At 39.8% G+C, this 12,499-nt stretch overlaps 1 protein-coding gene across 1 annotated transcript in view; it reads right to left on the bottom strand.

The window, feature by feature from the left end:
* LOC108578669 overlaps positions 1-12,499 on the bottom strand; it is a 123,573-nt gene that overhangs the window by 5,668 nt on the left and 105,406 nt on the right. Inside the window, exons 7-9 of the mRNA XM_017942043.1 lie at positions 11,068-11,185; positions 10,557-10,796; positions 6,952-7,109 (exon numbers count right to left, since the gene is read on the bottom strand). Coding sequence (XP_017797532.1) covers positions 6,952-7,109; positions 10,557-10,796; positions 11,068-11,185 — 516 coding nt within the window. The remainder of the gene's footprint in view (positions 1-6,951; positions 7,110-10,556; positions 10,797-11,067; positions 11,186-12,499) is intronic.

Here is a 12,499-nt window from a genome sequence, read left to right as displayed (position 1 = left end):
TGCAAATAAAACGTCGTTTTTACAATAGTTGAAATTGACCGGTTATTACCGTGTATTTAATTTTGCCCGATCAGCAGGTTGTATGTATTATACAATAATCAAGAAGAAGGAACTTTGTGAGTACTGAAAAAATTCGTGACACAATTTTTTGGAAATTCGCCTAATTTCTTTGCATAAATTTAAGCTTGAAATAACTGCTGAAAATGTAAATTTAGCATTTGAAGGGGATTGTGTAAATGTTAGGATACTTCAACGTTGGAGTACAAAATTCAAGATTGTTGACTTTTCATTGGAAATGTGCCAAGAGGTGGACGAAATATCGCTGTCGATAGGAATATTTTAAGAAAAATTATTGACAACAATCCCTATTCAATAGACCTCTCCAAAACAGACAACCATTTCTTCATACATCTGAACAGTTTCTTGACAAACAAATTATTCCGAAATGAAGACACTGTAAAAGTAGCATTCAAAGAATTTTTTCAGTCAAAAACTTATATAAATTTCGAATAATGAAGCTAATCGTCGGGAAAATTGTATAGAATCCAGTGGAAATTATTTTGATTAGCTACATTATTTTTTGAAGAAACACAACATATCAAAAATTTCATTTAAAAGGCTGTCGTTTCATATGTACCAACGTAATAGGAGAGAACAATAATTTATTTGAATTCAGAACGCTAACTTTATCCAGCGATTGAAAATTGTAGTACCTTCCAAATAATATATACGAGTTTTGATTTTCGAGTGAGAAATTAACGGAACTGATAGAATATCCTGCTGCGTTATAGTATCTGCTTAATTTAGCGTTACTAAATAGAACTAATTTCCTGAAGAGTTAGAGTAATTCATAAATGTTATGGTCCTGCAATTCATGACATACTCCGCTGCCTCGTGTTGCTTGGCAGTCACAGTAGACGGGCAAGTAGAATATGAGCGTACGTGGTCAGACACGTCACTGCGGATGACCTAGAATTTGTACATTTATTACCACGCATACAAGCCATACTTTTTCGATCTTTTCATACTGAACGACACTGTGAAAGTTTATTTAAAAACACAGCTTCTATAATTACACAATTTTCAATTAAACAGCCTGATTTACCTTCTGTAAAATAATTTAGATTCTAGCTCCTTTAATTTTTCTTTTAACCTCATGTCCAACAATTTAAGTTTTACAGAACAGATTCTATTGGAAATGGGTTGTGGAATGAAATAGTCTTTTATCTTTGTAATATATGATTTATTTACGGTCTCAGAGGAAACATCTTTACTCTATTGAATCTTCTGAAGGACTGTTTCTGGGCACCCAAAAGAAAGTTGGGGTCCCCTTATACCTAGAAACTGTTTACACTATGGTATGGCATTGTGCAGTGAGTGACTCGAAGACGGACACCAGATGCATCTGGTGGAAGTCTTAGTGCCTTTGTTTAAAATAACCCGGAGACATTTTTGTCCTCACTTGATTATTTCCATAGGGTGTTGTTAGAAATAATCCAACAGATTCTAACACCGAATAACAGTTATTTTGGTTTTCTGAAATACCATTATTTTTTTATTAACCTATGCGATTTAAATGTTTTTATAACTTATACCTGTTTATCTTACCACGTTTTCTTTTCATACAAGCAGACTCTATTTGCGCGACTTTTATGCGCGTAAAGAAATCAACGCGGAACGGTCAATCCGCGTAAATGGAGGGATGGGTGTGCTTCAGTTTGCGCTAAATTTATCAGAAAAAGCGTGAAACTACATTATCCTGCGTACAAGTTCTTCGAATATTTTTGCAGATTGAAACTATCAAAGTGAAGTTTGGTTTTAGCGCCTCGACGAGTTAAAAATTCTCCGTTTTTTTGGCGATAAAGTAGCTCAGAGATGCGCCACGCCCTCGTGCACCATGTGCACTGTAGCAAACGCGGTAGATATATTCTTACGAGGAGGACACAGTGACACGCGCGATATCGATCAGCCGATGTCACGGCCCGTGTAGAATACACACGGCGTCTACTTCGGCCGACGCCGCCGATGCCGTCGCCGCGTGCATTAAACAGCTTTGTTTCGCTTAATTGGATCGACCCAGTTCCCTCAACGCCTTGCGATGCATATGCATCTCCATCTCGGGCGAAAAATTACGTGCTTGTGGCCGCAAGTGGAGGAACGAATACAGGAACTTTTGATTCAAGTGTGTTTCATTGATCGTTAGGTCGGCGGTTGTATAAATACGTAGTGGAACGTGGAAACGTAAGTGAAAGTGGTTACGAATAATATTATCAATTGTTCTACACTTTGAATTGTTGATTAATTCATTGAAAATTGTCGGGGTGAATTTTGCACGGTTTATTCTCAGTAATGTTCTAATTAAATTGCTTAAATACGTTTAAACACGTTTTCCACGCAGTTGTAAGTTGTTCTACGTTTGTGATAATTCGATTGAACGTACAATATTACCCGCAAATACATCTCCATCCGTTTATTGGCAATAGTTATTCAGTTACGACTACGCTTATTAATCATTTCAATCGAACAGTTATCAATTACGGTAATTACAATTTTATTTTTAGAACGTCCGTGTAATGTATGTTTAACATGTTTCGGTGTCTCTTTCGTTTGTAAAAATCGTCCAATTTCGAAGGACGTATCGTCGACTCGATAGATTATTCTACATTTTCGAAAGAAATTATACGCACGCAATATGTAACACCGATACAAAGGTTCATCGATAGGGAAGCAGCGATGGAGAAAAGCGGCGCGAATCGACGAGATAAACAAAAAGGGGCGACTAGCACGCGATATTGCCGGCGGAGTTCGTTTCCGAAAATTATCTCCTGACGCGTACGATGAAATACGATGGAAATTTCGTGCTTTCGAAGATAAAACAGCCGAATCGATTGGCCCGGGCCGGAGGGAGCTCTCCCCACCCTCCGGCACTCCGGTCGAAATGAAATGTACGAGTAATTTGTATATATACGTAATCCGCTTGTATCGAGAAAATTAAAATGGCCGACGTATCGGGTCGTTAATTCACCAATAACCGGTGTCAGAATAACAAGGGTCAAATTGCTGGCAGCCAGTATTGCGAAGCGAAACGAGATCGCCGCTTTATTTTCCCCGAACGCTGCACTTCCGGTGAATAGCAATTTTTACCAAGCCTTTCTACATCCATTCCCACGTGCATTCGTTTCGTTAAGATAAATCGCTCATGGCTTTTCGTAATTGTTCTCTCTGGAAGGTGTAACGGTTTGATCGATGAACATTTTAAGAGGGTCGCTCGTCAGAGAAACAAATTCAAATTATTTTGGAGTTGTTAAGCACTCGGGTACTAATTTCCGCGTACTTCGAGTATTGCACTAGGTGCCGTCTGAAGACTGATTGTATTGCGTTGAGAGTCTGACTGAATCTTTAATATTCCTAATGAAACTGATGGTCTGTGTACTAACACTCTGTGGTCTTAAACTAAGTCGGCCTTCTTATCGGCCTTCCTATTCAAATTTTAGAAGATTTGGAGAAGGGACGCGAAGGGAGGTTCTTAAAATTACTAAGTGACCAACCCCGTATAACCCCCTTTCATTGCGCCCGGAGCGCGTCACGTCCTTGGAGCTGGGGTGACGAAGCTGGTTCTTGCTGGACGGAAATTTGACAACAAGGGGGGAAAACCTGGCCAGGTCAACTCTGACTCTCCGACTCATTCGGAAGGTCAGGTACCGAGAGGCCTCGGTAATTGCATCGGTTTCGAAGACCCTTTGGGGGTGACTTTATGATACCTTGCCTTACTGACTGAACAATAGCCTATTCTTTAATATTTGAGAAATTCTACGTGCCGCATGTTGGCTGCAGACCGGTCTGCTAAATTAAAAATAACGGTTTGCTGAACTAGAAATCACGTATCATAAAATCGTCCCCCTGCTGCCCTAACAGACATTCTCTACGAACATCAACAAAAAAAAAAAAAAAACTACCGCAGAATCAATATATTCTTTGTACCGGGAGGCCTCGGTAATTGCATCGGTTTCGAAGACCCTTTGGGGGTGACTTTATGATACTTTGCCTTACTGACTGAACAATAGCCTATTCTTTAACATTTGAGAAATTCTACGTGCCGCATGTTGGCTGCAGACCGGTCTGCTATATTAAAAAGAACGGTTTGCTGAACTAGAAATCACGTATCATAAAATCGTCCCTTTAATAATAAGACGTTCATTTAAAAGGAGAAAACATAACTCCGTTGAAATTAAAAATTTTTGTCTAAAATAATTTCTATAATGTTCGATGCATATTTGTCAACGTATGACAAGAGCATTAATTCCGCGTACATAAAAATCCGAATCTCTAAGAAAAAGATAGAGAAAAGAAAGTTTATACCCGAAAAAAATCACGCTTGTAGTTTGGTGGTCTAGTTCAAAATTAAATCATTACAGTTTCCTAAATCCGGGAACCACTATCTCTGTAGAATCACACAGTAACGAATTGAAGGTCATCCACTAAAAATGGAAGGTACAGCCCTGGTCAATAGAAAAGGCCTTATTTTTTTGCATGACAACGCCAGATAACTATACAAAAATGACATCAATTGTAGTTCTACCTCATCCTCCATATTCCATTGTTTTAGTTCCATCTGATTTTCACTTTTTCCGCTCACTTGATAATTTTCTTATACAAAAAGAATTTAGCAAACAGGAGGATATTGAAAACGCCTTTCAGCAGTATACTTCTTTTGGAAATTCGGATTCTTCTATATAGGAAATTAATGCTCTTGTAATACGTTGACAAAAGTGTATAGAACATTATGGAAATTATTTTAAATAAAAATGTTTCATTTCAATGGATTTATGTTATATTAATTGAACGTCTTAGTGTGAAGAAAAAGGAACTGAAAGATATTCCGGGAAATTCCGCAAATTAAGGAAGTTATGCGAATTTAAAGAGAGACGTGTCCTATAGCTATAGTTCGTGCAAATGAAGATCGAAGGAGTTCTGGAATATTTTAAAAACTAATCATCCCATGGGTCTGATATTTATCGAGAATATTCTTATGCAGTTTATCTCCTGCTCGGACTACTATGGTAATTTCATCTTCGCTATTTTTCATTTCGCGCCTTCGTATTCCTAAGCATGCTCAATTTCTCCCCCGTTCCCTTAAGTAGCCATGCGCTTCAAATTTTCGATTCAGCATTACGAAACTTCAGAGAGATTGCAAAATAGGAAGTGAAACCCTTTGAATGTCCTACAATCTAAATTCCCTTTGAAAGACACGAAAATTAGTAACAGTAGCGCCTGAGTTACAGTTTCGCGAGATCTTCGGAGAGGATGCGCCAGAATGATGGAAGCGATCGATTGCCTAGGAGAAGATTAATCGCACGCTTCCACTTAAAAGCTCCAAATTTCCACGATACTTATCCCTGCCGGCGAATAAATTCTCTGACTCTAACGTTCTCACTCAGATTAAACGAATCGAACGTGAAAAAATTCCCCTTATTCCCGATCCGATGGCCCTGTAATAATTCACCGAATAACACGTACGCATAGTAAATAAAATGGGCGATCGAACGCCTCGCGACCACTCCATTTAACCTACGTTTTAATTATCGCAGACCATTTAACCGGTGCACGTTTTAATCATCGCAATTTATCGTCCGCAGATTTGAACAGCATGACCGATCTTACGCGAAGGAACAGCTAACTTCGTTAGAAATTTTCCAAACCGCCAGAGATTAATCGCTGATCCCTCATTCCTGGCTCCATTAAAACGGAATTTCATTCGAAAAGCAAATTGAAGGGCCGCGATAGCCCTCGAGTGTTCGAAACGTTGTTCAAAATGGCGCGTGGGACGCGACGGGAAATTTGCGCGGGGCCATCTCGCTCGACGCTGCTGCGTTCTTTATAACGTCACAGCGTGAAATTAGCGAGAAACCGAGCGAGTTCGTCGCGATTATTAAATAATAAATTCGAAAACGTATAACGACACGTCCGCGCGGGTAAGCCGGTGGCGTTTTTCTCCGGCTGCTGTACAATAAATCTCGGGGAATTTTATAGAAACGCCTGAATAATAGGCGAAACAATTTCACGACAGAGCGACGAGGAGAATTCTGACCCACGCCACGGAAAATTCATTATCAGTCGACCGACGGAAAATAGACTGACGCGCTTTCAAACATGATTTTCAATTATACGCGCCTCTGAATATTTATGCCCACCAACACTTCCTCGTCACCTACCCGCCCCTCACCGCCGGCCCTTTCCAACCATGGTCACGCGTTGGCCCTGTTTGCGCCACTTGTAATTATTTTTCCAAACAGAGAGCCGCGGCCCTGTTAAATCTCGCCGTTGCACCGTTCCTCGCAACTGGAACGGTCGTTCCGGCGATTGGCTAGGAGCATAATTCGTATTGGAAGCTTTATTCCGTTTTAGTTTATTTAATTGCAGGGGGGAGGAAATCTCCGGGGAATATAATTCAAAGGAAAAATAATGGAGCTGTGGAGAAATTTCGAATGCAGATCGAAAAATAATTAAATCGAGGTTCTTTTTTTTTTTCTTTTCTTTTGTCGTCCATTTATACGGGCTTGGTCGGGATTATTTTCTGCGAAAAGAAGTAAATAGTAGACGTACAACGAAGTTCTCCAATGTGAGGCTACGTTTGGGAGAAAATTAACTTCGAAAATTCGTGGGGTTGCACACTTGACGATTTATTTGTGATACCTTTTCCAATCTAATATCTCTTCTTACTCCTAATTACCCTTTTCGTCTTATTTTCTGTAAGGTTTATCCAATTTATCCAAATGGCTCAAAGAGTGCACGCAACGCCACGAATTTTCGAGGTCGATTTTCTCGAAAACGAAGGCTCGCCTGAAAATAATCTGGTGCACACATTCTGTTCATTTTTCAACGAGGAATTACCCTGTGTCTTGAGATTTTAACTGGGTTAATTCCATTTATTAGAAACGGCAAATAACTCACCCTGAGTAGGCAAAGCTGCACCACCAGTTCATCATGGCCTCTGAGAAAAGTGTCTCGCCGATGTTGTATCTGCGACGCAAATCGTATTTGCTACCGTCCAGAGGCACACCCAACACGTACGGCAACTCCTCGCCGTGCATAGTGCGCTGACGTTGTTGCTGCAACACACAAGAGCACGCGGTTCGATATACTTGCCGTGGTACGTGGGAACAAAGTTCTCGCCAAAATTTCGCGGTCCAGAAGAACGGTCAAGTGCGCTCCTCTCGACCGAACCGCGGCCATTGTTATTAACTTCCGCCTCTCTGCACGGTAGTAGCGAGTCAGTCGACCCCGTTGCTACACCGCTGGACAATCGATTGCGTTCGATGGACGCGTTTCCTTATGGACGATCGCGGACTGATGATTGTTCCAGTATCTTTCGCGATCGAGATTGGAGAAGTTGTACCCCTTTGCGGTACGGTTATTGCAATTGATCGTTGTATTGGGTACAAATTCATTTCGAAATTAGAAAGATATTCTTGTACACTGGAGGATGAAAGCGCGTGTAATTTAATTTTCCTGGGAATCGAGGTATTCCGAAGTCAGGAAAATTTACGTCTCGCAACACGGAATAATTAAGGAGCCTTTGAAAAGAGAAATTTCAAATGCTGGAAGGTTCATAATCAAACATCATTTAGTAAAAGTCGAGGGAGCAGCGATCGAAGAAACATCGGAATCTGAAAACAGTAACGATAACCATTGTAGAAGATGGGCCATGTAAAACAGCCCACCAAATTATCTTCTCTAGTTATGGCGGTAGGAGAAAATTTTATACGCAATTTAAATAGTTTCAAAAGATGAGTAAGGTGGAAGGAAAAGTTTCTCGATGGAAGAAATGGCAAAAACTGAAACGAAGTTTCCAAAGTCCAAGGTCATTTTAACCCCTTAACCTGTGACAACGTTTCAGACTCGTGGCAGAGATTCTCGTGAGAAAAATAGTTACATTAGTAAGAAAAATTCATTGCAATACTAACTTTCGCTTGAATTTGTAACACAGGATTATTAAATGTAATTAATCTGCAACAGATTAGCTTTTGTTACCTGGTACAGTACTGAAACAGTAAAATGGCTGACGCTTAGATGCACGGATAGAAGAGAAATCATAGGTTAAGGGGTTAAGGTTATATTATTTTGCACGATTAAATACACATCAGTATTTGTTATCACATATAGTAAAAACAATATAAACATTCATATAAAAGACATAATTGACTTTGAACAGAAAAAATGGCATTTGAAAGAAATTTTTCTTCCACCTTATTTACCCTTCGAAACCATTTATATTAGGTATAAACATTTCCTCACACCACCATAGCCATTTAAAGAAGATATAATTGAGTGGTCTGTTTTACTTAACCCACCGTGTGTAGCAACTCCAGTCGGTTGTCATTATTATTACCGTAATTACTACATTTCAAGGAAGCAAATCTTGTTTCAAAGCTGGTTACCAGGACTGACCTCGTAAAAATCTACCCTGGTGAATCAAAAGTTAAATATCCAAAAAGAACAATTCTTTATCCATCGCAAGATACCTTACAGGTGAATCGTCGAAAAATGTTGGTCGATTTTTCGAAGGTTTGAGTAGCGGAACGGTAACAATGGAGGCAAGATAACGTTGAAACAAACCGCTGCCTTCCAGCAGGGAAGGTCTCGCGGCCCTGTCTATCGTTCCTAAATTTCATATCTAACGGATAGAGCCGTGAGATGGAGCTTGAAAAGCAGAAACGCTGTTACATTCGGTTTAACGACGCCGGGCGTTCACTGTACTCTCGGACAGAGCGTAACAGGCCGGCACGCAGCACCGATAAAAATAGTTGGCCGGCGTCCAAATGGGCCTCGTTGCTGGGATTTTTCTCTCAGTGCTTGGCGAATCCCCACCGACGAACTGACACTGGGTCACGCTCTCTGTTTCCGCCAAGGAATCCCAGAGGATACGAATAAAACGAATACAATGTGTACAGTGTAAAGTGTAGCGTCTAATCGTACGTGTTCCAATTCTTACGAGGAATAATAGCGACGATTAGAGGCCGTTGACCTCATAGGTCATTGACCTGGAAGAATTCGTCCAGACGGCTGCGTGAATGTACTCCGTTGTCACGAATTTCAGCTGGTGTCAGGATTGAATGCTGAATGCACGAAGATACGGATCAACTTTGTACGACCGATAAGTAAATTGTTCTATTCTCGTGCCTGAATCACTATTCTAATTTATCTCTCGTAGAGTTCACTTATTTATAAATTCAGGAAAATGGAAGTAGACGCAAAACGGTTAAACATGTCGGGTGGCTCCCTTGTAACGTGCATCTAATATTATTTTCGTTAGTATTGAATGTAAGAAAAAATGAGTAAGAAGAAGAAATCATATACGATTTGAGTACATGCTCTGGTGATGATAAAAGAAAAGTCATCTTGTAGGTGATTTCAAGCTGATCGACATTTTCTTCGCCGTTCGAGTTCACTTTAAGGCCATAAAGTCACAGATAGTTGAACTCGTCTTGTCGGCTACAACGTTGCATTATAAAGAACAGAAGTCAATGTGCAAAAAAAGTTACCCCAAGGGCGTCTTGAACTTTTAAATTATCGCCGCTGGTGTTGAAGGTAAGAAAAACTGAGCGCGGAAATTTTATATGGTTTTGTTACGAATCGCGATGTGCTTGTTGCGAAACCGATAATTGTCCCTCTTTTTGAGTCAGACCAATTAAGGAATCTATTCGGGATAGGGGACTCAGGTAGTGCTCGGAAGATATTTACTATTAACGCACAACAGTTTGCTGTTAAAACTATGTATTTGTGAATGAACGTGAACAGAGCGCGAAATGCCTAAGCTTACCCATCGGAAAATTGTGTGTGGTGTCGTGTGGTGTTCGTTATTTTATAAACTACGTGTGTGTTGTGATTGGTGGTGTGAAGCTGTCGTAGGTGGTTGAAGTGTGTGGTGATTGGTTTTTTCGGTGCGTTTGGGGTGTGGGGAATTTGTTCTTACATTTGTTATATTGCTTGTTGGAGGTCTGTTTATGATCTTAGATCATGTGGTGTTCAGGTGTGAGAGGCGACGAGTTTTTGGGTGTCGTAAAGTATTTTTCGTGCCGACTAAGACCTCGCTTTTTTTGGGACGTGCTGGTCTATCGGGAATACCGATGGTACGGCCGAACAACCCAAGCGACGTCTGTTACGCATGTGACAGTTTCAAGACGTGTGTTTGATGAAGATAAAAGAAGTTCTTCCGAAATCATCTTGAAAGTCATTCCAACGTCGTCGAAATGTGTATAAAAATATGTCGATTACCTTGGAATGACTTTCATGACTTGAACCATATAAACTTCCATTGGTCGTTTTTTCTTATCTTCAATGCCAGCTGTAATAATTTAGAATTTGATTATAAGTGAGACACCCTGTGAGACACCCTGTTACAGATATCAAACCAAGGACGACTACTTCCCAATAATCGACGAGATAATTTACCACCAGGACAACCAACTTCCACTATTTCCAGCATCGAAACCTCCATTATTTAAATCACTTCTAACAGATGCTTGTCTTTCTTAGCCACGGAGGGACGTACTTACGCCAGAGTAGTCCTGCATCGCCTTAGGATGGGAGAAGACGTACATGTAGCTCTTGGGGTTCGCCCTCGAGTGGAGATTCGCGGTCATTATTAATGGCGCGACGGTACCGCTGTCGGAGAGCGCCTCGAGCACCAGATCCCGATTCTTCAGCATGTACTCGTTCGTGAAACCCGCGGAGAAATCGCTGTATTGTTCCAGAATCTTCGATAGAATTAGTTCAGGTTCCAGCTCGTGCGTCGCCTGCCGACCAAGAAATATCGCGTCACTTTGTTATCCCTTCGCGTCGAGTGAATTTCACCGAATTCAATATCGGTCCCGCGCACCGAATATTTTCACTCGAAACTCCGTTCGTTCGTTCCACCCCTCGTGTATACCAATTTCTACCAGCCATAAATCACGCCCGGAAAGAATTTTCTGGATGCGAGGAAAATTGGGATGAAAGGGATCGTAACGCTTAATCCTTGACATCCGCAACATGCTTCTTCTACTTTTTACCAGATGATGAACGTACCTTGGCGTGTTCTCTTAGCACTTCGTCTCTTTGTCCGTCCACCATACCGTGCAGCAGAGCTACCGGGGGTAGAATCTGGAATTTCTCTGACTCTGTGACTCCGTACATCAGATCGAACCTAGGGAAAATGTTTCGAAGTTTTCTACAGATACTTTCTTGAAGAATTACAATGTAGAACAGGGTACAGCTATAGGAATCGTTTTTTGAATAACTATTAGTGGAATTTAGTCGAACTTACTTCTATGAAACACTCTTCTATTAGACGTTTCCAATTTTTGGAATTTGATTTCGAAAAATTGGATTGGATTTCAAGCCAATTTCCATTTAGAACGTTCCCTTATGGGGTTAGACCACTCCTGAGGCTTGAAAATGATACCTAGCTTCGGTATTCTTTTTCAAGAAAATAATTGACACAATTGAAAACTTTTCATAACGGCTTTATTATATTGCTCTTAGAGAATGTGAAAATATTTGTTTCATTTAATTTCTTTAACCTCTATTTCAGACGGTTTGACTTATTGTTAGAACAAAGTAGCCAAAATTTTCATCATCTACATGTCAATTACTACAGAAGTACGTAGGATTTTTAAGAAATATTAAGTTTTATAGAAGTGGTGAAAGTATGAAAAAAAGATTCGCAATATTTCTCTAAAATTTTAGTACGGAAATGTTAATTGCAGAAGCAGTTTCAAATGTATTACAAAATTCGTAAGCAATTCTTTAGATTATATAACAGAAAGTTCTTTACGAAAATTTCAAGTGAATCGGATGAAAATTTTAAACGTTATCGGTTTTAAAAGTATCATTCTGAGAAGAACGCGTTTAAAATTTCGATTCCTTATTGATAGTTCGGTGACACAGTTCGTTAAATTAGCTCCAATAACATAAAATCATGGAAATTTTTCATTAAAATTCAATTTCAGCAAAAACGGATTGAATTTTTTCAAACCTCAGAGGCGATCTATCCCCTCGAAGAAAATTCCTCCACTCTTACCCTATTTTCCATTTTCCAGACAGAGAGCAGTCCTTCGAACTCTCCATTTTCTATTTCGAAACCTGTCGCGTCACAACTCGAGCAAATGTTACGCTAATAATCATAGCGCTAGTCTCCCGATGGTATTAGTTGATTGCAAATGTGGTGTGATTAATTAATCTATACTTGGTTTGAGTTAGACTACACACTGTAGGCTATTAATACTTGCGCAGTGTGCGTAAATGTAGTGGATAATGTTGAGTGTTCGGTAGTTGTGTTTGATCCAATGTTTACTTACGAAATTCTAACATTGAAAACTAACTAATGTTTCACTTGGCTGAATTACTTAACACTTTGCCTTAGTTACATAGTTACAGTTTCCTTTATAACTCTGAGAACTTCTAAATTTCAGTAGTGTACAATATTCTGGTATTAAAATAGTATTTAAATATTAATAAA

The sequence above is a fragment of the Habropoda laboriosa genome, unplaced genomic scaffold (genome assembly GCF_001263275.1).
Source record: "Habropoda laboriosa isolate 0110345459 unplaced genomic scaffold, ASM126327v1 scaffold52, whole genome shotgun sequence".
Taxonomy (NCBI): Eukaryota; Metazoa; Arthropoda; class Insecta; order Hymenoptera; family Apidae; genus Habropoda; species Habropoda laboriosa.
The sequence above is the reverse complement of the archived record's forward strand: the minus strand, read 5'-3'. Positions and strand labels throughout refer to the sequence as shown.